The 27,951-nt window shown below is 46.6% G+C and overlaps 4 protein-coding genes across 6 annotated transcripts in view; 1 reads left to right on the top strand and 3 right to left on the bottom strand.

The window, feature by feature from the left end:
* Positions 1–51: 51 nt before the first annotated feature.
* LOC120809626 (V(D)J recombination-activating protein 1) lies at positions 52–6,714 on the bottom strand. Of its 2 annotated transcripts, none has more exons than XM_040163571.2 (4): positions 6,541–6,714; positions 5,240–5,596; positions 4,015–5,147; positions 52–3,299 (listed from the first exon to the last, which is right to left on the bottom strand). In XM_040163571.2, exons 2-4 carry the CDS (start codon positions 5,572–5,574, stop codon positions 1,546–1,548), a joined length of 3,222 nt encoding a protein of 1,073 aa, XP_040019505.2. In that variant the 5' UTR covers positions 5,575–5,596; positions 6,541–6,714; the 3' UTR covers positions 52–1,545. The 2 variants fall into 2 exon arrangements, with proteins under 2 accessions (XP_040019505.2, XP_040019506.2); XM_040163572.2 differs by lacking the exon at positions 6,541–6,714 and adding an exon at positions 6,347–6,523.
* An 8,026-nt stretch (positions 6,715–14,740) lies between these two features.
* On the bottom strand, positions 14,741–19,382 carry LOC120809448 (uncharacterized). Its single transcript, XM_040163263.2, has 4 exons — positions 19,262–19,382; positions 18,904–19,100; positions 17,547–17,738; positions 14,741–16,943 (listed from the first exon to the last, which is right to left on the bottom strand). Exons 2-4 carry the CDS (start codon positions 19,094–19,096, stop codon positions 16,639–16,641), a joined length of 690 nt encoding a protein of 229 aa, XP_040019197.2. The 5' UTR covers positions 19,097–19,100; positions 19,262–19,382; the 3' UTR covers positions 14,741–16,638.
* Positions 19,383–19,934: 552 nt separating this feature from the next.
* LOC120809443 (1-aminocyclopropane-1-carboxylate synthase-like protein 1) lies at positions 19,935–27,893 on the bottom strand. 2 transcript variants are annotated; one of them, XM_040163256.2, is made up of 16 exons: positions 27,763–27,893; positions 25,676–26,327; positions 24,886–25,589; positions 24,739–24,798; positions 24,586–24,656; positions 24,415–24,484; positions 23,874–23,940; positions 23,375–23,472; positions 23,148–23,225; positions 22,863–22,963; positions 22,222–22,311; positions 22,095–22,140; positions 21,661–21,802; positions 21,314–21,456; positions 21,004–21,157; positions 19,935–20,835 (listed from the first exon to the last, which is right to left on the bottom strand). In XM_040163256.2, exons 1-16 carry the CDS (start codon positions 27,865–27,867, stop codon positions 20,420–20,422), a joined length of 2,997 nt encoding a protein of 998 aa, XP_040019190.2. In that variant the 5' UTR covers positions 27,868–27,893; the 3' UTR covers positions 19,935–20,419. The 2 variants fall into 2 exon arrangements, with proteins under 2 accessions (XP_040019190.2, XP_040019191.2); XM_040163257.2 differs by lacking the exon at positions 27,763–27,893 and adding an exon at positions 26,474–26,738.
* The window catches only part of LOC120809446 (furin), a 53,488-nt gene continuing 52,981 nt past the window's right edge, over positions 27,445–27,951 (top strand). The window contains exon 1 of the mRNA XM_078082744.1: positions 27,445–27,852. The gene's annotated coding sequence lies outside the window, so the exon portion shown is untranslated. The remainder of the gene's footprint in view (positions 27,853–27,951) is intronic.

Here is a 27,951-nt window from a genome sequence, read left to right as displayed (position 1 = left end):
CTACAAACAGAAAATATAAGATGATTATTACAGAAAAAACAAACAACAAGCTCAATTCAGATGTTGTCTTTATTCATGATTTCATGGGGAAAAAAGACAAAAAGTATAAACTCCTCCACAAAGCTAACTCATCAAAATGGTGGTAAGTGGTCTGCTTGAGTAAAAATACAGAAGAAAAAAGTGAATGTAATATAACGTGGACAATGAAAAAATAAAGTGGTGGAACCTCAGTTTAATACAGTACAAATAGGCAAAATGAATCCCCAAAATAAGTCTTCAGCAACAGAGTAAACAGTTCATGTGATATTACAGTTTAAAATGTGTGAAAAGTGAGCCAGTGTAATTGCGTGAATCATCCATCATCCATTACTTTGGAAATGCAATTCATTATGGCAAAAAAACAAATGTGAGTCTAAAACACGATGGTATTTTAGGAAAGTGACAAATACAGGATGAAATGTGAATATTTCACCGCTGTCGTGGTTAAACGCGACAGGGAAATAAAATCAAACATTCAAACAAATAGGAAAAGAAAATTGCCTGTCACAATTTGAAATGATGAGGTCACAAAAAAACGCGATAATCAATCAATCAAACAAATACAGTTGCCAACAAATCAGTTTACATCGGGTCTTTCTAGCTCGTGCTCATCCCTCTCCTCTGTCGACCGTGGCAGTGACGAAATATCCGCCATGGAAAAAGTGCCAGGTTATGTAGAGAACTTGAGAAAAATCCCTGCCTGCCGGGGGATGAAGCTTTGTAATGGACCGTAGGCCTACCGATTTTTATGGTATCAAAAAAAAGGTCAGTACACACTTTATTCCAGGTGAAGAATAAGAATAAGTAGCACCTGTCCTCCACTGTGCAAATACAAAAAGAGATAAAAATTGGTTCAAAGTAAACTGGCATCTATTCTGCCCCTGAGGGATCCCGCGATAGAGTTCTAAAGTAATCTTTTTGAGAGGGCACTTATGAAACAAAGAACATTTGGGTCCCTGTGATTGCATTTCGTTCCAGCTCAAATGATATATTAATACAGTGGCCACAAATGTGGTCTTTTTAACACAATTTCCTGCCGTGACTTACAGCACTTTCATCTGTTTCCAGAAACATCCCCTCTATATAAATTCATAAATGTGTCACATCCATGCAATACAATAAACTGTGCCATATTTCAAAGACAGTGACAATAAAAAAATAACTGCGTTCCTGAGAGCAAGAGAACAGAAATGTGTAAGTTACTTCCATTTTCCTCTGCTAACCCTTTGCCTTGCGGTAAAGAAGAAGACAGTACAAATACTAAATATTGAAAACAAGCAAAACACCCAATATAAAAATGTGTAGTGAGAAAAACACAAAGGATGAGGTGAGTTTAAATCTGCAAACAAATATTTATATCTAAATAAAATGAGAAAAATTGTTCTTTCAAAATCTTGTTCTAAATATAAATCAATTGGTAAAGAAATGTAATTGGGAAAAAGAAATCATATTGCTAAGACACCATTGAATTAGTATATAACTTCCCTGCAATTAATTAAATAAAATTCAAAAGTCATTAACTTCCAGAGAAGAGAAGACGTTCTCACAATCCTGACCTGCTTCTGGGTCAATGGTGGCTTGCAGAGCTTTAGCAGAGTCCTTGTGAGCTTCCATAAACTTCTGCAAGTACTTGGAGGTGTAGAGCCAGTGATGTTTCAACACGTCCTCTAGCTCAAAGGCCTTCGACTGACGCGCATTCATCTTCCGGAAACGCCTGAAGAGCTTGTTAGCCGACTCGTTCCCCTCGCTGGCCCAGGCTCCTATTGATCCATCTCTCTCTATGATTTCAGGCACATGGGCCAAAGTCTTGTGCAAGTAGTTGGTTATCTTTCCGTTGTACCTGTACTTGAAGGTGGAGGAGAGAAGGTCGGCGAAGCGCTGGGAGTTAAAGCTGTAGCTGCAGAGCTGGTCGGGGCACTCCTTGGCCGGGCAGGTGGCGCGCCACACAGGCTTCATTTGGATGTAGAGCCTCATCAGCTCCCTCAGGGCCTCCCTCCTCTCCTCGGAGGGCACCAGCTCACAAATCACCTCCACGACCTCTTGGGTCATTAGCCGGCGGGCGTAGTTCCCATTCATCCTCATCACCGGTTTGAGCTTCATCTTCGTCCTGAGCTGTTTGTCCAGCGCCGCCCTCCAGCTTCGCCGTTCTTCCCGACTGGGGTTGACCTTTCGGTACACCTCCCCGATCTCGTCCTGGAAGATCTTGTAGAACTCTGTGGCGTTGCCGATGTCACAGTGCAGTGCATCCATCGTGGGCTGGGTCTCCATGAAGGGTTTGGCAGAGATCCCTTTGACTCTGTCCCGCAGCTCCTCCACAGATTCAGAAAACGGGTTGGTTCTCCATATCTCGTAACGATCCAGGTTCTCTTCGTGACTGCGGGTGATGGAGTGCAGCACCATGTTTTTAGAGGCCTCCGCGCGAGTGGAGTCGCAAAGAGTGCAGACGTAGGTGGACCCTGACGCCTCCAGGCCCTCTACCTCGCGCACCATCTTCTCATCATATCCCGTGCCCCTGAAGTGAAAGCGGAAGGAGCGAGGGAGTCCGCCCACGGAGAGGATGAGCCTGCTTTCTTTCATCGCATTGCGCTCGGCAACTATTGGCCCCAGGACAGCTGTGAGCGTCTCGTGGTTCGACTCATCCACGAACATCAAGCAAAGAGGCTTACAGGACAGTTCTGAGTTTGGCTTTGGCTCAGTGAAGATGGTAACCTCTTCCACCTCCTCGTCTGCCAGCACAGAGACAGACATGACAGTAAAAGAAAAACGCACAGCCTTCTCAGGAACAGGTGGTCCTCCGCCGTGCTTCTCGCTGACGTCCCCCATGCCGTCACAGGACTCCTTGATCATGACGCTGAAGCCTGAGGTGCAAGCGCTGTCTTCCATGCCGCTCTCTCTCAACCCCTCCAGGATGTCCTCCTCCAGATCCTTTAAAGCTGACACCAGAGCCACGTCGTACCGAAACCGTCGAGTGGTGGTGTCAGCAGGGAAGTCGTCCACCGAGGAGGCCCATCCAGAGAGCCCATTAATGATGCCAACGGTGCAGGACGTAGACACGTTCTTGAGTGCTGGTTGCCATTCAAACTGGTGGAAGCCGGGGAGAAGCCCCTTCTCTGCGGCCCGCAGGGTGTTCAGGGGCTGAAAGATCTGGCGGCCACTGGTGGCTTTGACAGTCCGGTACATCTTGTGATATTGGCTGCAGCTCAGGAAAGTGTTGACGCGAATGGCTAAGCACACAGCAGGATGCAACTCAAAGCCTCTTCCTGCAGAGAGCGAGAGAAAAGGAAAAGACAGGATGTTTAAGAAGAAAGGATTCATGTAAAATATTATTTAAACACCAAACTGGCCTTTCTCAGTGCTAAACACAGCCTGTCTAAAATGTCCTTATTCAACATCCCAGATGTAGAGTCATTTAGACTATGAGACAAAGATGGAAATGTATCATTGTCAAAAGTCCACTAACCCATGATTACAAAATCCAATAATTCCTCATTTCCAAATGTTATAAGGGGACACAGGGTGAATAGGCGAAGCTAGCAAAAGTGATGTATTGGCTGCAGATGAAAACAGACACCAGCTGGCTTCTATTCCCCAGAGAGGAAGATGGTGCTGTCTGTGTAATTTGCGGATACAAGGGCTGCTGATGTTGTTTTGATTCTAACAGCCCCTTCACAAGAGTTGTTATCATGCATTAAAGTCAGTGTGAGCGAGACTGACGGACAAGCAGGAACAGAGTGAACGTGGGAGAGAATCAGGTAGAGGTTGAGTTTCTTCTAGAAATGGGGATGGAAAATAATTCAACGTTATCAGAATCTTCTTCACTCCCTTCAATAGTGAACTTTTCAACTCATCGTTACTCACGAGTGGACTGTGTTCCTCAGAGATAGCCAGACATATTAGTTAATTAACTAACACTACAGTTTTCTTGGCTACGGAGAATCCCATGTTGATTAAACAAAAGCCTCAATAATATCTCACCTTGCATCATGGCCTCTAGCTCATCCGCCCGACGGTGTTCATTCCCGGACCTCAGTGCAAGCAGGAACAGAGTCTGACACACAGACCTCAGGTCGCCCCCCTCCTCTTTATCTGCAAACACCTTCAGCTGGTTCTTCATGTCCCTCAGTCGATGCTTCTGGGCACGGCGGGTCAGTGACAGCAGGTGCTGACGAGGTCTCCCCCCTTTGTTGGTTCGCAGGTAGTTGTCGAGTTCTGCTGACGGCTGCTTATCGTCCTGTTCATCCAGATCATGGCCCTGACAATGAGCTCTGAATGAGTCCAGCCTGGACTGCTGGCCACAGCCGCTCCGGGGGCAGAGCAAAGGCAGGGAATGCAGGGCTGATAGGAAGGCTTTAGCGGGCGGGGCGAGTTCCTCAACAGCGCAGGACGCGTTGCAGGCCGGGCAGTGAGGTCCCAGGACGCGGTTGTATTTTACAATACAGCTGCGGCAGAAGAGGTGTCTACAGGGGGACTGCACCGGATCAGAAAGCAGGTGGTCGCACACCAGGCAGGTGAAAGAATAGAGGAAGTCTACAGGGAGCTTCTCACAGATCAGCTTGGTATTCAGGTGGTCTCTCTGGCAGTGGGTGATGTTCTTCACCCAGTGCTCTCTCTGGATACTGAGTTGTCCCTGTGCCCTTAGCACAGGACCATGACGGTTGTCTCCAAATGGTCTGAGAGCCTTCCTCTCACCAACCACGATGCAATCGCCGGGGTCCCTCCTGGCCCTTTTTGCCAGACTCTGCGCTCTGGGAATGGCTTTGCGCCTCTTCCTGCCAGTCCGCTGAAACGAAGGTTTCCTGGGGGAGCAAAGGTTGCAGGTGGAAGAGTGGGGTTTCCACTCAGGGACTCTTGTTCTGGAGAAGCTACAGAAGCCTCCTCCTCTTATGGTCACCACCCAGCAGCGATGGCAGAAGGAAAGAGGGTGAACGGATTCGGTGTCCTCCTTCACGTCCACTTTAAAGACTTTGAGAATAACTTCTGGCCAGCTTGTAAACTTGCAGCCCATTTTACGCAAAGCGCCTTTGCTGACCTCATCCAGATCCCCGTTGACATCGTGCACCGGACCTTTGACTGTTCGCAGGGCCATTCCGCATAGACGGCACAAGCACCTTCGAGAAAGGAACAAAAATGTTTTTAAATTTTGAAAAAATTTACATTTAGAAATTCACCACAACTTTACAGTATTGTTGCATTTAATCACCTGAGATGGTTCATGTGAGTGTCCATTTCCTGTAGTTTCATATCAACTCTCCGGCCAGGGCCCTCCACATTTTCCTTGCTTTTTCCCCCTAGGCACAATTTCATAACACTCTCTGCACCCGTGCCATTGTCAACCTCTATGTTTAAAGCTGCAGGAGGAGGGATCCCTGACAGGGCTCCTTCCTCAGGCCGTGTCTCAGTGGGCAAAGGTACCTTCTCCATGGACTTCAGCCTAAACAGTTTGAACTTCCACTGAGAGTACTTAGAGTGGGGATGGCAGAGCTCAGCCGGCATGGAGGATCTGTGGCCGTCTGTCTCCAGGCTCTCCTCCGCCATGATGTGGCTTAGTCTTCAGACCCTGGAGAGGAGGGGGAGAAGAGGGCCGAAGGGGGAAAATCTTAGTTGGATGTATCAAAAAATAATTTCCGTTGTCCACGAGATAGAAGCCTGCGGATGCTTTAAAAAAATACATTATAAAGCTGAAATATGACTTCTCAGCATTGAGCCCATGACACAATCTAACATTTTACTCGATTCCTGTTGAATTTATACGCCAAGTGCCGTGAAATCCCACTGAACAGAGAGGAGTGAGCCCCTACATAGTGTTATACCGCAAGTGGCATTTGGATCCTGTGTAAAATGCATGAGACAGGCATTTGGGGATCGATACAGCACAAACATTTTTCATTTGTCCCATCTCCAATGCCATCGTTTAGGGAGCCATTGTGATTTTTTTTCTTTGACACAGCAAGGTTGTCTAAATGGGCAACCTTTCCTCTGTAAGGCTGTCAATCATTTATATTACTCGTTTTCTTGGCCAGAGAGCGAATTGGAGCTTTGGGAGCCAACGACAGGCATTTTAGATGTGACTAATAGAATTTCAGATCCAGGAAACTTATTTCATAATACAAATATATTGACCAGATATGAGAGAAAAGAAAACAAGAAACCCTCATAATGAATAAAGATCATAAAGCATTATTCCAAACACATCATTGGTCAATCCAGGAGGCGTATTGAAACTGCATTGACAGGTCTTAAATCACCTCCTCCCATATTATCTATGTTCTATTAAAGTCCAGACAGTGAAGAAGTAATACAATCTTACCATTGCAAAGCTATAGTGCACAAAATCTAGCGTCTTTTGTGTATATCCGTCTTTGAGTTGCGTTTTCCTCCCTGGGAGGCTTGAATCTGGCAGAACTCCTTCATTTCCTGGCTCTGTGTGTATTTGGCAAGCTGAACTCTCCTTTTCAGACAAACAGCTGAGCCTGTATGCATGTGTGTCAGCTGGGCTCTTACCTTGTTGTTTTAGTCTCAGCTGGCGTCCGCTCCCTTGGGGGTTCTTTTCGCATGGGAGCACAAGGGAAGCCCTGGAGCCTGGCCCCACGTATCACATGTACCGCCTGTGTAGGAGTCTCTGGCTTGATGCGGCTGTTACCAGGAGTTATGGTTCCATACGCGTGGGATTGCCCCTGTCTGTCTCCTTGGGTCTTGTATTTATACCCTTCCTTTGATGGGATCCCAACAGTCAACCCCTGGCACCTGATGCAGGCAGCTGATTTGAACCCAAAAAAAACAAGGTCAACCCCAATGCACAGTTGCAAACACGTGTATACAGAGAATCCAACATCATACCCCATATCAGCTTTTTCACCAAACCACATCGATCCTCAGCTGGCAACACTTCTGTTTTACCTTTATCTCCCCTCTCTCATATGCATCTGCAGGCTCACCTCATCCAGGTGGCCTCTCTCTGGCAGACTGAGAGATATTGTTAAACTTCTAAAAAACCCAGTGCAGAAACAGGACAGATGGAATAAATGCATTTTGCAATCGCAAGGACAAATAAGAAGAACAAACATTGTGTCATAGATCATATAAGAGTGACATTACAAATATAGAATTTGACCATACTTTTAAATGGATGAATACTAGACGGTTGACAAAACAGTGCTCAGCGGTGCTTTAAAATTAGTTCCTGTCAAAAACAGAGCAGTACAATTCAACAAAAAACTTTTAAATATCACATATAAAAAAAACACATAAAAAAAACACATATAAATCCACATTTAAGAATTTTAGGTCAGTGTTTATCCTCTCTGCTCATCTGTAAGCCTTCAAGAGTGACATATTTTGTTAATGTGCTGTTCTGCTGTCACTGTGTGTACCTGCACTGTAAATCCTGTGTGCTGTCATTTTAAAGAGAGAGGTTGTGGTTGACACAAACTAATGATGTGTGTTTGTGTGTGTGAAGGCAGTAGGAATAAAGAGAGATGTGTTAGTATGTGTATGTGTAAGGGTGTGAACAAGGCAGTATATCATATATGAGGAAGTTAGATGGATAAAAGGGCAAATATTGATGAACAGAAATAGCCATTAAATGTTAAAAGCTGTAATACAAACCTGTCTTGTTAGTATGAATACCAATTAGCAATGTTGTTTTGACAAGTGGGTTTTCTGTCATGTGTTCTGTGTTACTCTCATGTTGTGCACTCACTGTTGTTCAGTTCTCCTCTCTCTTAATGTCAGCAGCACATTTCATTCCTTTTTTTCAAACACTGTCTCCATTCAGAACAAGATCTAATTAGAAAGCATCGCTTGATGTAATGTCTCAGTAGGTATGGGAAGTATTTGCCCAAGATCATTCTTGTTTGTAATTATCCAGGGAATTAATCTGGTGTATTCGCCACAGGAGCCAGTTGCTGTTGCCTTGGGTTTACCAGCAAAGTCATTAAATACACAGTCAGTGGTCACCAAACTACAGTTGGGTCTCTTCCACTCCTGTCAGCTTAACAGGGGAATAGGAGGAATACTGATGCGATTTGCACTTTATATCTGGTGCATATCCTTAAGTGTAACCTGTTTGTTTAAGACTATCACACTCATTTACAAGGGAAAAGCTATTTTTTCTAGAACTATCCAAATCCATAAGAACCAGCTTGATACGGTGTCCAAGAAGAAGCAAATGATGGATTGTACCAAGATGTTCCCAGCTTATTTATAGTTGATATTTAGATTTATGATAGCCGAGTAGCCTCATGTTTCCATGGTAAACGACGCAGCCAGCTCCATGGCAGACAGGGACGGAGCTGCAGATGTCGGCCTGACAAACAAGCAGTGACCCCCTGAGACCCTCATCTCTGTGCGCCTGCTAATTGACTTGTTATTGATCAACTCAAAGACAGTCTGATTTATGGGAAAGAGGAGTTGTGGAGACACCCACCTGGCGTGGAGCGCAGTGTTATGAATGTTATGTGCGAACCCTGGGGGACTTGAGGCTGCAGTTTAGCAGGAACGTGTAGGAGTTTGCGATGCACCAGTGAACGGACACGTTGAACCAGGCCGAGTTTTTCTTCTTTTTTTTTTTCAAATATGATGAATCCAAACAACACCAGTGAGCATGCGATGAGTGTGTGTACATGAGCGCATCGCAGGTGCTTGCAGCGCGAGGGAGTGGAAACATGGCTGGATTGAAAAAAAAAAAAAGAGTGTCGGGTGGCCGTGTTTTTGAGTCTGTGCTGGTTTGTAGAAACACCACATTATATAAATAAGTCCTCCTAATCCATCGTGAGGAACTTCAGACTCATTGATGTTGGACCTGTGTGTGTAACACAAGGAGACACACGGGCAGAGTCGGGAAAGACAGGTGTAAGTGGTGAAAGACAGAAGGGGGATATAGGAGTGATCTTTTGTAAAGGAGTTGCACGGGATAACAGGCTTAGCTCAGAGTACAGAACACAAAAGGGCTTAAAGCTGATTGCAGGCTGTGACAAGGTATAGGGGGGGAGAGATCAAGCCTTCCAGGCAGAACTATGTAAGCCAGAGGTCCGAGAAAGACCCCCTGACAGCTCAAGTCATATGGCAGCTTAAGGAGGAGTGTCAATAGCAGCGGTGGACACGGAATTTATTCCACAGCAGCAGCGGTACCTTCTTTTAGGCCATAAAATGTCAGCATCGTCCACATTTGAATAGGCCGACCAAAATTGCAGCATGGTATTTCTAAATGTCATGAAGCATGTGGGCATCTTTGAGATTGTATTCAGGGTAAAGAGGGCATTTCGATCTCTTATTTCCACCGAGAGTTACGCAATACACTGAGCATTGTATATGCTAATTTTTAATTGCATTCTCGTAGCACGTCCAAACACTCCCTCAGCCTTGTCCAGACGATTCTGAGGGAGCCGCCCTCACTGTCCGCCCTCCCCGGAGACGGGATTTGGCAGATTAATACTCAAAGAGGTAGACTTCAATGCAGAGCTATTTGTCAAAGCTACCTGCCAGAACAAAAGCCTCACCCAACCACTCAAATCTCCCCTCATTCATCTCCCCCTGCCGCTCCCTCTTAAAGTCTTGTTTCCCTTGTCTCGCTCCTCTCCGCTCAACCTCACCTCGGGTTTTGTTAATAATCAATTACGTGATTATTTGAATGAGGTGATTAATTACTGGCCTTCCCTCCCTCTCTTTGTACCACAGGTTAGCGTGCCTATAATCACACAGCGACAGCCGAGTTGAGTGATTCTGTCTCGTGACCTGGCGGGACTCTGTGTGACTTGGCTGAGTTTGCCAGTCGGCTCATCCTGACTGATGAGGCTTTAACAGAGAACAGAGACACAACAAAACATCCCCATCAAAAAAACAACAACATCCGCACGAGTTACAGTCAGCCTGAAACCGTACAATATGTCCAGCTGGCTAAATATTCATTTTATTTGATAGTCAGGTCTTGGGGCTGCATTAATTTGTTCCAAGTCTTGCATGATAACTGTTCCCGAGGCGCCGCGGAATTATTTTGGCATTGGACCGATTCCATTAATCTTTTCTGTTCTGGTGAGTTAGACAATATGGAGGACAGCTTCAGCTACACACCCTAACTGTTAGCATAGTAAAGTAGGCGGCATAGAGGTCAATGACTTCCAGAGATTGCAAAGGAGACATAGTGGATTTCTGCTGGAGTTTACACGGCGGCCCTCTGAATGGAGGGAGATCTGTATCTCAGCAATCCAGATGGGTGTTGATCCACTCTCCAGGATAAATCAAACAGAATTAAAACCGTAAAGCCAGATTCAGGAGCACAAAAGTTGAGTGGGGAATCAAGACCAGGGTCTTTAATTCTGTCTTAATTAAACGTAGATTTCCCTGATTGAGGAGCGGTCTCTTTGATGCCGAGGGACCCCAAGTCACATAAACATCCACTCACTGGATTTGTCTTGTGTTTAACCACGTATTAGTCCTCATTCCGCCAAATTGTCTGGAGCTGGTTTACACAGGGGGGGGGGGGGGGGGGGTGTATGTCGGCTGAGGGATATTAGCTTGCAAACACCTCCAGATTTCCAACATTCGTTGAGAAGAAGATTTCTGGGCGGGTTGTTGAAACGCCTCGATAACACGGTTACATCAGTACAGTTTTTCAGATGCCGTGATCGGGAATTCCGGGGCATCGAATTTCACACTATTTGTCTCTCTTCCGCTCCCCCACTACCTTCCTCCATCCCCCTCCGTCAACGTAATGAGCAAATCACCGGAGCCACCGGGGAGAGATGTGGGGAGAAAAAAAACGCTCCCATTATATGTTAAGGAGTGTGAAAAGAGCAGTGCCTGTTGTCCGTCAACTCCAACCCTCGGCTGTCTGTGGTCTTACCTCCCCACCGACACACAATGAGCTCTTTCATTACACACGGAGATCTGCTTATTATTTCCCTGTCCTTCAACCACAAAGTCCATTGTGGAAAATGCCAGGACAGCGGTGCCCTTTGCTGCACCAGCTCCGCCAGAGCTCAGAAGAAGGTTACAATAGACGCAGTAACACACGGCAAGCCGAGGCTGATTTAGAGTGACTGGTCTTAAAACCAGACTTATAGAGTACAGTAATTATAGGAGGTGAAAGGAGGGGCTGCGAAGGATGCTGTGGATAGACGGGGGTGGGGGTGGGGGTTTGAGAGGGAGGTGGTTGTCATTTGGCAGCCAGTCCAGTTGGAAAGGGAAATTGCTGTTGGAGCCAGAGCCCGGGTGGTGGACCATTTATCAGCCAGTCATCGCCATGATTCACGCGGCCCAGCGGGGAGCCATTATTTTACCACCGGCTCTCTCACGATATCCTGCTGGTGGCGAGGATGATGATAGCTACATGCTTCACGGGCACATGAGCAGACACATACAGTAATTGTTTGAGCACAACAGTTTCCAGTTTCCTCTCGTTTCCAGATTGTGAGTCACGTCTCGTCTGTGGAGTGGACCACACCGAGAAAGAATTGAACAGTTGAGCCTAACTCGGGGGGCATATGGCGTTTGTTCAGTGCAGCAGAACACAGAGATGCCTCGGGAACGGACTTACAAACATGCGGTCCCTGTTGGAGGGAAGGGTAACCGGCAATGAATACATAAAGATCGCAAATACACCATCCACCTGTTCAGAGAGCGCTTTGGGACCTGGTAGATCTGTAGGCAGTGATACGGTTTTGCCTTTGCCGGTTTGCAGCTACGAGCACGTATAACAAGTCTCTGAATAAGCAAAATAATTCATTTCTGAATAGGAAATTGGCATGGGAGGTCTGTGATGGCCTCCTCATAATAACAATGATAAAAAAAAATACTATTCTTCTATTCAAACTCCCCTACCTCTTCCCCTTCAGGCACCCATGGGAGGCACATCATTTTAATACACACAGGTTTTCATCTCTTCACTTTTTGTAAAAAGACCGGCAGACAGGGAGAGAGAGAGAGACGGAGACTATTTATTCAGTCAGATGGTCTAACGTGTGCGGAATAGATTTCAGCTAAAGAGGAAGCTGTCTACGCGATGGCAGTTTGCGTCGGTGAGTGAATGGAATCACGCCACCGTTGACGCATTGACTTTGCCCCACAGTGAGCATCAAATTGAGATTTTGAATGATCCTCTTTAACCACGGACAGGTGTGGAGCTCCATAACGGCAACCAAGCATCTATTTGATGCAAAATATTTCAGCATATTTAACAAAGACTCTTCAGCTAGTCAGGCTGTTCTTACAGGGGCCGTCAGCAAGTTCTATTCCAACACACTTTGGTCAAATTCAGCAAGTATCTCTTGTCTCTCCGTTCTGTGTGAGCTGGGGAAAAAAACACTGTTTCAATCAGCAACAGGAGGTGTTACTGCAAAGCAACATACAATGCAAACTATTGGCGCTTAGAATTCAAGGGAAATTGAATACAGTGATGGCAGTGAATTTTTACAGATCTTGTCATTCCTTTTTCGATCATTCACTCGTGCAAAATGATGTTGTCTGCAACAATGTCTTCATGTCCATCTTCTATCCCCGCTTCACTTTTTTTCGCTGCCATCCGCTGTCGTGAAAAAGTGTGTGTGACTCCACTAGTAGAGCAGAGCCCATTATTGTAAATAGGCCAATAAGTAACTTCACACTACGTGTCTATAAAGCAAGCACACTCTATATGCAAAGCAGAAGCACACCGTTAAAGAAACTGGCGCCAAGTGATTATATTTGTAATTTAATTTCCTTGGTCACACAGAGATAAGAGCAGGGAGCAGCTACAGTTGGCCAGGGATGAATAGAGTGATGAGAATGGGACCGCAGCTTCATTGTCTGGACCGAGATGTCCGAGAAGACACCACTTACGAACAAGGGCGGCGGGCAGATACGCCGCATACGCGGGGATTCACAAGTCCAAATTCAAAGACACAAAAAGATAGCAGAGAAAGTTGTACTATATGCAAGAACACCTGCACTCTCAAATCAAATGGATGAATGTAAGTGCAGGATAATCAAGAAAATAATTTGTCCCCTGAATCAAGCTCTGTCTCTTCCTTTCTGTCAGCATCCTTCGGCACTCACAAGTCTAATCAGCGATGTGGCCCGGGTGACATGTCAGTCACAGAGCGCAGAGCCTCATTGCGGATTCTAAGTGCGAGATCAATCCTCGGTCCCTGCAAAAAGACGACTGAAGGACACAAAGTGCAGTCTGCCGGCAGCCTCTCTCGGGTCTTTCCATCGTCTGCCGTCCCTTTTTTTCAATGCAGTTTAGTCCAAAATAAGTCGGTGATCAAACTCTGATTTTGAGTACATCAGAATTTTTCAGGGACGAAGGTCAATCACATCTGACACCACACGGATGTTAGTACAGGGGTCAGTGTGAAACTGGATTTGTGACATCTCAAACCCTATATAGAGTATTGGATCTACAAACCAAAGAATAGAAACATGTAATTAGCTCAGAACTAAAACAACGGCTGCCGAAGCAACGGTTTTCTACCTTCAAGTGTCTCTCCAAACAGATGCAAGTAATGTGTCGTTTTAGAAGTGATGAGTGTTTTTTAAGATGGCTCTAAGGTTCTTATCTGTCAGACGCTGGATGTTTTGGAATTGGTGGAAATCCTGAATACGGTGAGGAAGCAGGTTGATCAGAACATCAGGACGAGATGCATCGAGCTGTTGTTAAGCCGGATGTGGGGGGAGGAGGGGATGGTTCGAGTTTACAGACGTCATGGAGGCTCTTAGCCGTTGGTTTATATATTTTCCTGCCGGGGATGGAGGTTAAAGTGTGTATTTGACACGCTGATGACCAGTTTCTTTTGCTTCTGCCACGACCAGTGTGAGGCGTTTTGATGTAACAGACTTGATGTTATTGAGGAGTGCAGGTATGACAGTGCTCATTCGAGTATATCAAGTATGTAACGACGGGTGAAGGGCTGCTACAGTCATCCAAACGAGGGGACAGAGAACACAGCCCTGAGGGACGGCTGTCAGGATTGTGTTTTTCAATCCCAGACATTTTATGGCCATTGGAATACGCGCCACCAGTATGCAGCGGCTGGGTTCTGATGGGAAGGGTTTTTATTGGGAAGTGGTTTGATGGCTAACGTTCCCCAGTGGTTTGGGAATTGATGCCGTCCTGCAGGATCGTCAGGAGACGCAGAGGACGTGGGAGCACTACACGGCGAGTTTGAGCATTCTAGCGGGGATGCCAATTTTCACTCTCCTCCCTTGTTCTCCTGTTCTCTCCTCCTCTCATCACTATGTCTATTTCTCCCCCCGCTGTCAAGTCCTTCTGCATATTTCTTTAGCGTTTTGACTTTGAACCCCACAGCATTAACCTGTCAGGGAAGTTACAAATGTTCTGAGTGAATTATGTAAACTACAGAGACATAAAACTGCAAAAAGCATGGAGTTCTCACTTCATTTCATAATTCATCATGCCCACAGATTGAGGAAAATAAAACTGGACTGATTAGGTAGTCTGGCACATTCTGGCTCAAAATCTTCTAAAATATGCTTGAGAATATTAATCACACTTTGTCTACCTCGCAAATAAAAAATCAAACGCACGTACCCATAGACGGAGAGCTTTTTTTATTGTGATTTCATTACTCAAATCGAATGAGAGCAACGTCTCCAACATTTTTTTTGGCCAGAATTCATTGCATGAAGCAAAAGCAATAGATGTCACACCAGCACCACCAAAAGGCCGAGCGGAAAACAACAGCACGCTCGCACACAGCACTGATTAAGGATGCTTCGCCTTGGCAGACGGCAAGTTTATTTATTTATCTCAATGAACACAACCACAATTGCGGGAGAAAAGGGATGCATGCACTTTGGGGGGAAGGGGGAGGGTGGCAGTGCAGCATAATTAGTAGGACATGGTTGTATAATTGGTCTCTAATTAATATGAAGAGCAGTGGTTTATCCCAGGCTGTGTTCAACACATGCTGCCCAATCTTGGAGCCATCTTCTGATTGATGTCTTTGTCGCGAATGCCCTTCAACAATCAGCACCCGCGATCTCTCGGTGTCTATCAGGCCACCCGTCTATCAGTGCGTAACATCTCCCACTATTCATCTGTGGTTTCATCCTGTGCGCCTAAACGTCTTACTATCTCCGCGTTGATTTGGGTCTCGCTTTCTGCCGAGGCCTTCTCATCCTTTGGTCTGAAAGGGGGGGAGGGGGGGGTAGCGTTTGTGTTGGTGGTGGAAAAGCGGGTTATTTTTTTATTTTTATGGAAGAACGTATGCTTGTTTTGGCCGAGACAGTCGCTGCCGGGGGAAAGGAAATCAATTCAGAAATTACTCATTACAAATTACATTTTGAAAAGTAAGGAGTGTGACTGCTCCCTCAATTTAGCAAATGGTGGAGCTCCTTTTTAGTGAAGTTGCCACTGAGAGGCGCAGCTGGAAACGGGAGGTCAACACAGTGAATTGAATCAATTTGTAGTAAGTTGTAGTAGGTTTGGGTGGGGGAAGCTCTTTGGAACGATTCTCCACATGGATGCGCTGAGGCAAGGCGACCTTCAAGGACATTCCCCTCATTTACACCGCAATTAAGCACTATCCTGTCTGTAAATTAAAAAAAAGAGGCAAAAATCCACCGTGGATTTAATGACAAACTCATTAACAAGGCCCAGCTCGGCGGAACTGCCTTTTAATTAGAGCAACACCTGATTAACGCCCAATTAACGGAGCCAGAGCCGCTTAATTCTCCCCCACTTTGGCAGGTCGAGAACATCAACATAAGCAGTCCAGCATCGGAGTGCTTCCTCTCCTCCAGGGAACGTGTGACAGGAAAAGTAAATAACGGCTCCGGAGGCCGTCGGCTGGTCAAAACAAGGCGCAGAGCTGGGGCCTGCACGCCGGAAACGCACACGCACTGCACGTGCACCTCCTGCTGGCAGGTACGTGGTTAAACATCACGCTCAGACTGAGCACCCGTTACTCCTGCTCTCTGATACCACCTCATGGACAGACGGACCTTTTGACTTTAGCTGTGAAACGGTGTAGAAAGCGCACGGCCAGCGCAGTCAAAGTAAGACTTGTTGAGCTTGCTATATTGTGTCATATGACAACAAAGTGGTAATAAAAGAGGATCATTGATTGATGGACTGGTACGGCCACGCAATGCTTTTTTTCCCCCAATGTGCAACTCACGATAATTTCAATGTCCACAATACGGCGCTGTTTTAACATTCAACAACTATATTACAGCAACCGCTGAAATTTAGTATGAGTTGGCATTTTACTGAGTGTGTTATTTACCATGATTCAACTGAAAAGCCTCCACAACTGGATCTGAAACTCTGAGAAAGCTTCAAGAAATCGATCACATTGACTTTATTAGAAAACAGTTGCCCTCGAGCATTTCATCCTTAGTGTTTTTAGTGTGTTTGACGTAAAGTCGGTCGGTACCGGTGACAAACTGGAGAATGACCACCGGCTCTTTGGGACACTGGACGCTTCAGTCCCACTGAAGACGTGATTCCTCTGGCGAAAACGTAACTCTGTCCACAGTTCATCCATATTCACTCTGCTTGTACGGAGCGGCGAGTAATTGCTGGTTTCCCTCATTGAGTCTGTGTGCTTTAATGTGTTGCTAACACATTCCCAACCTTTTCCCCGGTCACGTCCTTGCACTCTAACTGAGGCTCTTGGGAGCCATGTTTCTTTTGCTGTTACAAGGGTAATAGCCATCGCTGCAGGAGCGTAGTGCGGCCTTCGTTGGATGGGAAATCTGAACGGACTCCACGGCCCTCTCCAAGTCCGGCAGGATGTCAGGCACGACAGCTTGCTCGGCTACAAAGATTATCGTCTCCAGGACTAACAGCAGGACCCAGCCTAAAGCTCCGAGCCAATAGGAGGAGCCGAGGCTGGAAAAGTCTTGGCGTATTTCTTCCCGGTGCTGATGGGTAAAGAGAGACCAGCTGAAGAGGAAACAGAATCCTGTGAATAAAAGGAAACAAACGAGTCAAATCAAGCACCCTAGTGGGAGGTCAATTGCAGCGTGCCTTGAGCTTTACGCAAGAGTTTGAATGATAATGAACTGCAATTCCGAGAGAAGCAGAACATCTCTTTAAAAACTGCCTCCCTGCAGGGTACGTCAATGAGGAGAACAGAAAAGAAACTCCAAGTTTGAACTGCACAAAGCAAAAGGCTATTCGGAGGTTATTTGGAAACGGGGGCTGTGTTTTACTACTGTTCTTGGAACGTATTTATTATTTTAAAACAGAACTATTCCTTTAGAAAAAAATAATACACGTTGTGTGGCTCAGGCAAACCAGATGGGTTTCAATTTAGTCTTTTTCGCTGCCCATGATACGTTTGTATTGTCGCATTTGCATTCAATGTGGACACGATGTGCATTTGCAAAGTCACACTTTTCAACTGTGACCCTGTCGCTCACATAATTACCACGCAGAGGACCACTCGGTTAAGCGCGGCCAGAACTGAACAGAAATGCACCATCCTGGTATTTTTGGTCATGCTGCGTGTAACATGCAATGTATTGTGACATGTTGGTTTTTCCCAGCAGTGCAGTGGTGTTACCTGTGGAGGCCATGGTGAGCAACAGGAGCGTTGAGGGGTAGAGGGCCTGTCCTGCCATGAGGAGGGAGCGCGTGTTGGAGTAGGAGTGCACCGTCTCAGATCTCCAGCAGAGGGCGAACACCAGACACAAAGCACCAGTGCTGACGGCCATGAGGAAGGAAAGAACTCCAAATACTCTCTCTGCTTCCAGCACTGGAAGACACATAGACGACCACATACAGTTCAAAAAAAGGGAAGGAGAAACTAGACTCTTGTATCAACCTTTAAGCGGATTACATTTTTGTTATAAACAGGCAGCATATTGAATTGATGACTCATGGTTGCATTCCCTCATCACATGTATCAAGGTGTACTTTATGGGTTGTTTTCATGTCTATTGAGCTGACATTTAATTGCTTTCATTCCTTCAGTGTGTTTGAACAACAGCAAAACCACAAAAATATGAACAAGTTGTTATCTAATTTCTAAATGCCCTTGCTGGAGCTCCATCTGTGAGTCCATGTACAGTTACAGACGGTTTGTGAATTGTTCATCTGGTTATCAATGTGGTCATGAGAGATAGTAGCTTTCAGACACTAGTGTTGAGCTGACTGCATTGTATTTCATCGTTGTATTTTTCCTTGTTCAAGGATTTAAGGTAACACATGCTGAGTGATCAGCTCATTTTTGCGGCTTTAATGTGTTTTCACTGCTGATACTTTGTCTTCCCCGCATGAGGACCAATGTACCTGCTGGGACAGTTATCCAAGTCTACACTTTCTGATCTTAGTTTAGTTCCTTGTTACTGGACTAATCCCTGCTTCAATACCTAAAATATTAAATTTTTGAATTCACATCGCCATCATTTAAAAAAGCTTTTCCTAGTTTGATAATCGATTCTCATTCACAGCTGCTTTCGTCTCGATTCAATCTGAATTGTTGTCATTTTCACGCTGCCAGGGGAACACGTCCAACAGCTTGTCCTTTTTTTTACGTCAACAAACAAGATGCACCTGACAAAGAGAAGGTGGCCAAGCTCTCGAGAAATTTGTCTCCAGCCGAGTGGGAACCTGTCTGGTAAGAGTTCGCTCCTCTGGTGCCGAGGCGAGCTCAAACTTGTTTATGGCTGCTGACAGAGGAGATGCCCTGCAGCGCTGTTTTTTTTCAGATGCTCCTCATGGTGCGAAAGGATGATTCAGATGAGAAATAAAAAGCCAAGGCTTGCCTGTAGCAGAATCAGTGCCTTATCAGCAGTGGTTTTATATTCTGCCCTTTTTCACACATGTCAAAACATGCAACCTAAACCACATTTTTGACCAAATGTGATCTGATGGGCTGCAGACAAATGTTAAAGATGTAAATGTGGCATGTTGCTCACCGTTGAAGAGAAAACCATCTCTACTGCTTGTCTGGTCACTTTTAGTGTTATTCCCCGCTGTCCAGAGACCCCGGTCCTTCAGCCAGAACGGTGTCCAGACCGCGTAGCAGACACACAGGCAACCGGCCAAACCCACGCAGGACTGAGAAAACCTGAAGCGACTGTTGGAGTCCCTCAGCTCCAGAAACGCCATAGTGCTGGATCACCGAGAGGCAAAGAAAACAGATCGGGACAAGAGGAACAGATGAGTATTCAGAGTGCATTGAAAGTGAGTAACAGTGAGAAGTCTTTAAACTAACCTGATGTAGGCATCAGATGAATATGATATCAGAAAGTAAAATTCTAAGTAGTGTCTTACCTGTGTTGCTGTAGAGAAAGAAAAGAGGAGCAAAGTTGTAAACAAAGTCTACACGACTGTACAAAGACTTTGTACAGCCTACTTGTACTGATCGAGACTACAAGCCCTCACTTGCAAATCAGACCCTTGAGGTTTACTCCGCCTCCGCTGCAATGGAAACTCCCCCAGGCGGCGGCTAAATTTCCCCGCGAATTCTCCACTGTGACCCGTGGCTCATACTGTAGAAAGTGAAAGCGACATTCAATATTTGAGGAAGCAGATGTGTGTGTAGAAAGATATCCCAAAACAGTAGGGGATTTAATAACTGGACTGTAAAAGGAAGTCATGGGGGGTTTTTAAAAGCCATTCGTAGTAAAATGTTAGTATGAAATGAGTGAGTGGGGGGTGTCAGTGGGCCATTATGCATGACAAAAACGTGTAAGGAAATCCCACCACTCGGGTGTCAGGGCGATGGTGGTGACGATGGCTTCGTCAAACCTCGGATATCTCTCCTCTGCGTCACACCACCAACGGAACAGCGCCCACAGCCCACCCAGCCAGACCGAGGTGTCAAAAACAGTGACGCCAACACGTCGTTGGAGCACATTTCATGAAAAATAAGACGGTAAATATCTTAAATATCTTAAAATATATTAATGGCCAATTCAGATGTACTCTAAATAAAATATTATAGTCAAATAAAGAACAATATTTATTCACAGATCATTACATTTTCAGAAAGTACATACTTCTGATAAAATAAAGTGCATCTGAACAAATGATAGTGTATTATTTTCAGGTTACAATTAAAATCTTAGAATACAGCTTGACTGATTTTGGTTGATTTAAATTTGGCATTCACTTAGCATGCGGTAAATAAACATACATTTTAGCAAGCTGGATTACAAAAAGAACAAAGTCGTGTCCCTGTGCAGATGGAAAAGAAGGCCTTGAGATGCAGGTAGAAAAGCACTTTGTCAGGTCCTTCCATCCTGGCCTCCTTTTTACGCTGCTCTTAGGTAATGTTTTATACTCTCTAACAATCTGCCAAACTTTCACTCGGTGTCTTTGGGTTTGCTTCAAGCTTTTCCCCTTTAAAGCAGGGACGAAAAAAAAAGGGATGCCGAAGGGCCGACTCTTGAAACCTGGCAGCTGCATTGGTGCCAGTTTATCCTAAGCTCACTTTCTGGCTCTTTGAAGCAGGGCCTTGAACACATCAAGAATCTCTGGGTCCTCCCCGGCAGACAGCTCTGGAGTGTTTTTCTCCAGCCAATCGGAGGCATTGATCTGTTGGCTGAGCGTGCCAATCAGAGAGGCCAGGCTGTCGGCGGGCTTAGAGGCTTGGCAGTCCAGCAGCACAAACTCGTCAGCGGCCGGCGGGCCGGCGTCGGGGACGGGTCCGTCCTTCTCCGTCTCTTGGTCCGATGACTTGCTCTGAGGTGACGACGTTGAATTGACAACCGCGGCATTGTCTGAATCGGCACTGTCCTCTTTCACGGATTCGTGACCCTTCTGACTGGCTTCTTTGACGTGTGGAGAAGGGCTGGCGCTTTCCTCTTCCATTTCTCGCAAGGCCTTCCTTATTCGCTTCAAGCCTGAAAGAACACAAAACATCAACAGAACAAAGTCAGCAACTATATCCATTAAAAGCAGAGACAAAAATAAGACGTTGAAACGTTGTTTAAGTGAAGAGTATGGGAATTAGAGTGAACAGCAACTATCCAGATCAGCTTTTTCAAGTTTACGGATGACTGAAGACTGACCGAGCTGAAGGTGGTGCTGTTGGTCTGCGAAGACAATGCGGAACCAGCCGGGCGTGGGGCAGAAGAAGGCCTGACCGCAGCTCAACACCACCTTGTGTCTGAGGAAACGCCTCCACAGGGCCAACTCCTCCTCAAACGTGGACTCTCTGAGGTACTACCAAAACAAAGACGTGGAAGAGACACGTCAAGGGCTCTGAAAGGAACGCGCCATGTTTTCCAGAAATATCCGCGTGGGGTCACTTTGCATAAGTGCCGGAAGAACATAAAATATATCAGCACCAACGTCGCAGAGTGACTTTGATATGGTTACCTCTCGGAAGTCGGCCCAGACGAACAGCGAAGCGGCTCTGTGCAGGTAGGGGATCCTCATGCTCAGCAGCTCTCCGGTCAGGTAAGTGTGAGCAGCTTTCAGTCTGCATCGGTTCTTGGGCAAAAACTCGTCGCTGATCCACTCTGGAACACAAGAGTCTTAAGTGACGAGCGGCGAAACCACAAAGAAGGGCTGATGTTTAACCGCTACAAAAGCACACTTCTGAATTGTTAAACAGAAATTATTCCAGTTTAGCTATTTAAAACAAAAACAAAAAAGCCTGCTTGCTATGTGTAAGGACGGCAGATTATTTTCCCATAAAGCCCATGAGAAGCTTGGATCCGTACCTCTGTCCTGGAGCAGCTGTGCTACCTGGTGCTGGGTGGTTCCAGAGATACCGTGGAAAGCGCCCAGCTTGGCCATAGCCTCCACAAGGTCTGTGTTCTCGGTATACAGAGTGCCTAGTCTGGTTCCTGCCATTGCAAAATCCTATAACAAAAACAAAAAGAAATGAATATACATCTTGGCATACATACATGGGATGTCCCGCCTGTGTTTAAACCACCCTCAGCATGTGTGTGTGTGTGTGAGCAGTAGGATGCTGGGAAGAGGCCAGAAAGCAACTCGGGGCTCAGACATTTTGGACAGCAGAAGCAAACTGAACCCACTGAGGAACAACGAGAGATTTGCCCGTGCTGCGAGGACGGGGGGGGGGGGGGGGGGGGGGGGTCGGAACAAGTCTCACATCTCATCTACTGATACAGTGCAGAACGGGCCGTACCTTGCTCAGACCCCACATGACGTGTGTCCTCTGTGCGTCGGGCAAGCTGAAAGAGGAGCAGATTGTCTTTGGCCACATTCATTATGATTAGCGCTCTGATAAGAGCCCTCGCGCGTCCATGCAGTACCTGTCTATCCTGAGAACACTGTGAAAGGCAACAGGTTCTTCAAAGACCGTCAGCATGTAAATTTCATCAACGATAGCGTGGAGCTCATTTCTAAAGTAGGAGAGAAGGAGAAGTAAGTAAGTATATATATATATATATATATACATATATATATATATATATATATATATACATATACACACACACACACACACACACACACACACACACACACACACAGTGCAGCAATAATAATAATAAACCTTAGTTTTGTGTTGTTAATCATTGTTTTATGAGAAAGAAAACGCAACAGGAAGGTAAAGCGGTCCCCCTCAGCGTCCTGCGCCAGTGCAAAAGCACTGTGGTTTACGGTTACAACAGCTTAGTGCCTGCAAGCAGGAGGGAATTAATCTGGCAAGATGATTTAGAAAACATGATGCAGGAGGCTCCTTGGCACATAGCTGCACTTCACAATATGCTGATGGTTAAGAGAGGTGATAAAACTCCATCAAGACCGCTTGGTATTCCGCGCACGCGGGGCACAGCTCTCGGGCTGTAAAATAAAACCATTCCCATAAGACCTGTACGCAGTGCTCTGGCACTTTGTGCCTGAGAATTACAGCGTTGGGCCACAGCGGGAGATAGTAGCGGGAAAAACATACCTTTTGGCAAACTCCAAGAAGGCAATCATCTCTTCGGGGGTGTAGATCTCAGCCAGAGGGTTGTGGGGGTTCATCAGTATGACCGCTCGGATACTCAACCCCTAGAAGAGACGGCCAGGTTCTAAATAAATATGAACCGTGAAGCTGTAAAACCATCACCGAGGATATCGTTAAAGAGCGTTCAAAGCCTTTTTTTTTTTTCTTCTTCTAAGCGTTTTGGGAACCGTTTAGTCCATCTTTAATAATTCATTCAAGTATTTAAGACTAAACACGCTTATAAATTACCTTTTGTCTAGCCCTTTCAAGCCCTTCCTCAAGTTTGCTGACAGTAAGGTGGAAGGGCTGCCCACCTTTGTCATCGGCCTAAAGATGAAAAACAACATTCAAATTGGACATTCAAAAGTGAATAGAATAAGCCTACGAATGTGAGATGGACTGAATGTCTACGACCAGTACGACACCAAATACAGAGCAAACATTTTAAACAAGAATATCACGCTCTGTATTCCTACCTCACAGTTAAGAGGAACATGGAAGAGATTGACATCGCTGTACAAATGTAGATCCTCGGTGATGACGCCGTAGAAAGGAGTAGGAATAAGAATGGCATCTACAACATGAAACACACAATGAGCACTGAAGAGCAAACACACACATCAAGACCGGGAGCGATTTAGGGTTTTAGCGGGGGGTCAAATTAGCAAATTTACCAGGCATTTTTGCACAAAACACAATGATCCACGTTGACAGTAAAGTGGGCCAACACACGCTACCATCATCAGCCTCATCATTTTCAAAGCACTTGTTGAGCAAAACAAATATTTGACAATGCTTTAAAATGCCGGCACTAAGGAACAATAAATTGATAAATTATTGAAAATGTGTTTTGTTAAATGATTATGCAATAACGCAATCATTTAGGTTTTACACAATGATCATTTTTAACAAAAAGAGTGCACATATTTGCATTAGTATGGATGTATTGTGTGTGCCAGAGCAATCTGAACCTACCTTTAGGGTCACAAATTACTGCAGCAATACATGAGAAGAGGGAACTGCAGCCATTCATCACCACAACCTGCACAAGCAAACGCACACAAACCCACTGTGTTATGAGGGACCCAATTAAAGCACAGATGGGGGCCTGATAAATATGCTACAAATTCATCCAGCTGTTAATTACATCATCTGTAAATTGCGTTGAAGGCCCCACAAAAAAAACCCTAAAATAATGTTAGTTCAGTTGCATTTAGTCTTTGTAGACATAGAGAGATAAACTCATTGAATCCACTACTAAGACTTTTAAATGATTTATAGGTCAAATTGCAGCGCTGTATCGTGCTTCAGGTGACACTACCGTCAATCTAACAGGCTAAACTATTAAATATTGTTTACCAACTGTACAGTTGATAAAGTAGTATTATGCAAAAGTATATTTCCCTCCAATATGTCGTGCGGGGAAAGTAAACGCTGTCGTCTTACAGAATGTGACGGGCTATTTGGTGTATTAAATTGACTGGGGCGGCTGTTAAAAGCAACGCTCTTCACTCACGTTGTCAGCTTTCAGTGGTTTTGGAGAACAGCAGTAGTGAGTCAGGAACTTTGCAACCTCCCCTCTCAGGCTGAAAAAGAACAAAAGGTAATAAAAACGGCTTTAGTTTTTAAAAAAAAGCTATAGTTCAAATTTAACAAAAATAAAAAGGTCCACTCTTTATTGTCTTACAATGTGTGTCCCCGCCAGTCGGAATACTGCAACAAGGATGAGCCAACATACAGCATGTCAGGCTTGGTGAGCTGCAGCAAAGAAGAAAAGTAGATTCTTTTGTGAATGCAGACAGAATGATTGAGATTACTAGGCTTAGAATGCAGCTCGTACCCGTCTATGAAGAAGATCATAGCAGAGCTTGTTCTCACTGGTGCCCATGTTGATTATGCCCTGCGAGTGAGGTAAAGAAATGTAAAACATTCTTTATGATTTCATTTCTCGCCACATCCGAGACGTTATTTCTTGACGCGGACTCACGTCGGGGTTCTCTGTGTTGTGGTATTTGTCCATCGCGTACTGGGCAAAGCTCTCCTGGAGAATGCCTTGATTTTGCCGGATGCTGTTGCCGCGGTTGGACAGGTACACGCTACGGCCGACAGGCGAGGCGGCTCTCGGAGTGGGCAAAACAGTCGGGGACACTCCGCAGGCCTTCGCGGATGACGGCGCGGGAACCGCCGGTGTGGCGAGAGCCTCCGAGGGGGGCCGAGACGACAGCGACGACGTGACGGAGGCCGGCGGTGCTGACGGGCGAGCCGGGGAGGAGGAGGACGGGTCGGCCGCCGGCGTCGCCGCGCCCTGTTTCACGGCGGCCAGTGCCCGCGTGAGCATGCTGAACAGGCGCAGCTCGTGCTGCCGCTCCTGCTCCGCCCTCCTCTCCTCCCGCTGTTCCCTGCGCTCCTCGGCCTGCAGCTCTCGCTCCAGCCGCGCCTCCTCCAGGGAGAGGAGGCGCTCCTCCGCTGACCGCTGCCACTTCAGGAAGCTGGCCATGGCTTTATCCAGGCTCTTCTGGCTGCCGCACCTGGCGGCCCCGTGGCCCCGAGTGGTTTTGCCACCCAGACGTCGCTTCCTCTGCCTGACAGACGTCGGGGGATGAGGGGCCGGCTTGCCGGGCCGGGCGGGCGCGTCCTGCGCCGCGGGAACAGCCTCCGTGGCAGATCCAGCAACGTTCAGGTCACTAAAACCTATGGGTATGAGTTAAATAGAGGTTTGATTACACATCACTTTCTATTGTATTGATATTGGTATTGATAGTGTTCAGATTGACCACCTGAAGGTGAGATTCTGGCATTTGTCGAGACGTCCTCGGGCCCCAGGAGAGACTGCCCGTCGGCCTCCTGGTCGTCTCCAGACCCGTAGTACATCTCGGGGGGAGCGTCGTCTGCATTCAGCATGCCCTCCTCAACGTCCTCGCACTTGATGGCCAGCGGATCGCCCGCTTTCGGGGGCTGACCAAACAGAAACCCACCCGAGGAAGTGGGGCCGAAGGCGCCTGCTGCCGGAGGCCCCTGCAGGTACGCCTCAGGCCCGGCGGCGTGGCCCTGAAACACCTGTTGGGCGATGACCGCTCCGCCCATGGAGGAGTAGGTGATAGCCGGCCGGTTGGCCAGCACCCGGTCCATCACGTCGTAGAACTTCCACGACCTCAGCTTGTGGTTGTCCTTGATGCGGCGGTACTCCAGCTTCATCTTCTTGATCTTCTCCCGGCACTGGTCCCCGGTGCGGTAGATGCCCTTCTCGCGCAGGATGTGGGCTATGCGGTCAAACACGCGCTGGTTGCGCAGCGAGCTCTCCAACTCGATCTGGACCGACTCGTCGGACCACAGCTGCAGCAGCTCCACTATCTCCGGGTCGGTCCAGTTGCTTCCCCGCTCGTGCCTCCGGCCGCGGAAGTCCATCCCCTTTAAGTTACGGGAAGCTGTCTGCAAGACAAGACGAAAGGATAATGGGGGATAAACATTGGGGGGGGAGGGAAGAGTGGGCACCGCTGCCTCGGAATGCCCGCACACGACGTTCTCAATGTAACATTAACGTTAGTTTATTTAAACAACGAAGGCGCGATATTTACCAGCTGGTGATCTCTGGCCGCTTAAGTACGAGTGCAGCTCTCCGGCAGCAGATTGTTTTTTTGGGGGCTGTCACTCTTACGTGACCCTCACGTGGGTTCATTCATGTCACGGTCCGGTCAGACGGTTTCTAGTGGATCGAAATGCTAGCGCTTTATTCTGCCGGTACTGTTTACTTCATTTTCAGCAGCTCGTTATGATTTGTCATAACTTAGCTGGACTCCAGGCTACTGCCGCGTACGAAACATCCACATCCGGGTTTGTTGCACATGCGTGCTGTCCTTATTCCGGGATAACTTTGGTCCGCGCTAAGGGGTAGCTGCTTGAAAGGGTGCTGGGGTTCACTTATATACCAGGCTATGTAACGGCTAGACGACACAACCGTACGAGTCACACCAGGGAACGTTGTGCTACGGCCCCCTCTAGCGTACGGTGGGCTTCCCCCCCATGCATGTAGGGTGAATAGATATCCACAAGATGGCGGTCACACACAGAGGTTACATGTACGGTACAAGACCGCCTGACTTGAAAGGGGATGTGTGTTTTGTTCACACGCGCAGCGCAGTAATCCAGTAAAGCGATTAAAAAACGACGATCGGGTTTGCAATCACACAAAAAGAATTACTCTCAAAAAAAAATCTGTTTTAGCATTAGCAAAGCAATTTTTACACTCTGTAGGTAAAACTAACTAATTGCTATACGTATATACTTGTACATAATAGATTGCTACTTTATTATTATGCCATATGAATCAACAAGCTAGTCAATTTCACCTAATTCTGAGGTTTAACTGGTAATGGCGAATATAGGGTGGGTAAAGGTGACCTCGGGCAAGTTCATTCCAGTTTTTTGTCTGCATTGAAACAATCACCCGTCCCTTTCGGCGACCACGGTGTACAAATCGAGCACTAGCGGCCCATTATGTGACGTATTTCCTGGTGAAAATGGTTTGTGGCAGTTTGTTGTCATCTCCATACAGTGCTGAGCCGTTATATAGTATTGGCACGTAGCCCCATTTTTCTCCATTTTTTTCTCCCTCCCATCCGTGTATTTATTTAGCCAGTGAATTTATATCAGCATAACGTAACCCGTAGCAAGCAAAAAAAAAATCACGTGAAACAACTGACCAAAGCCCGCTAAGAACAAATCAACGGGCAAAATATAACCCAAGTGACGCTAGTGGCAAGTTGGTGGAGGGTTTAACGTGGCCGTCACCTGGAGGGAGGACGGGCGCGATCGCCCCTTATCACTGCTGGCTTCCGCGGACCCGCTAGCTAAGTGGGGGACGTACCGCCTCGGGGTTAGATGGGAAGTCAAACCCTCGGGAGGAAGGAGAGTCTCCGCCCGCGGGAAGAGGAGGAAGACGATGAGGAGGCAGGAGGTCTCGTGCGAGCATCCTAGTTTCGCGAGTTAGCGAGATGTGTTGAGAGCAGGGAGGAGGGAGGAAAGGGGGGGGGCTGTGGAGGAGTGGGTGGGAACA

This window comes from Gasterosteus aculeatus, chromosome X, assembly GCF_964276395.1.
Source record: "Gasterosteus aculeatus chromosome X, fGasAcu3.hap1.1, whole genome shotgun sequence".
NCBI lineage: Eukaryota > Metazoa > Chordata > Actinopteri > Perciformes > Gasterosteidae > Gasterosteus > Gasterosteus aculeatus.
This window is presented reverse-complemented; position numbering and strand designations above follow the sequence as displayed.

Excerpts from the sequence above, each read along its gene's own strand:
- LOC120809626 (XM_040163571.2), bottom strand. The coding sequence starts at position 5,574 with ATGGCGGAGGAGAGCCTGGAGACAGACGGCCACAGATCCTCCATGCCG. Across the intron at positions 5,148-5,239 it reads ACTCACATGAACCATCTCAG|GTGCTTGTGCCGTCTATGCG; the intron begins GTGATTAAATGC and ends CCTTTCTCGAAG. Across the intron at positions 3,300-4,014 it reads GCTAGAGGCCATGATGCAAG|GAAGAGGCTTTGAGTTGCAT; the intron begins GTGAGATATTAT and ends CGCTCTCTGCAG.
- LOC120809448 (XM_040163263.2), bottom strand. The coding sequence starts at position 19,096 with ATGGCGTTTCTGGAGCTGAGGGACTCCAACAGTCGCTTCAGGTTTTCT. Across the intron at positions 17,739-18,903 it reads AGATGGTTTTCTCTTCAACG|TGCTGGAAGCAGAGAGAGTA; the intron begins GTGAGCAACATG and ends TGTGTCTTCCAG. Across the intron at positions 16,944-17,546 it reads GCTCACCATGGCCTCCACAG|GATTCTGTTTCCTCTTCAGC; the intron begins GTAACACCACTG and ends TTTTATTCACAG.
- LOC120809443 (XM_040163256.2), bottom strand. The coding sequence starts at position 27,867 with ATGCTCGCACGAGACCTCCTGCCTCCTCATCGTCTTCCTCCTCTTCCC. Across the intron at positions 26,328-27,762 it reads TCCCATCTAACCCCGAGGCG|ACAGCTTCCCGTAACTTAAA; the intron begins GTACGTCCCCCA and ends CTTGTCTTGCAG. Across the intron at positions 23,226-23,374 it reads ATGTTCCTCTTAACTGTGAG|GCCGATGACAAAGGTGGGCA; the intron begins GTAGGAATACAG and ends TTTCATCTTTAG.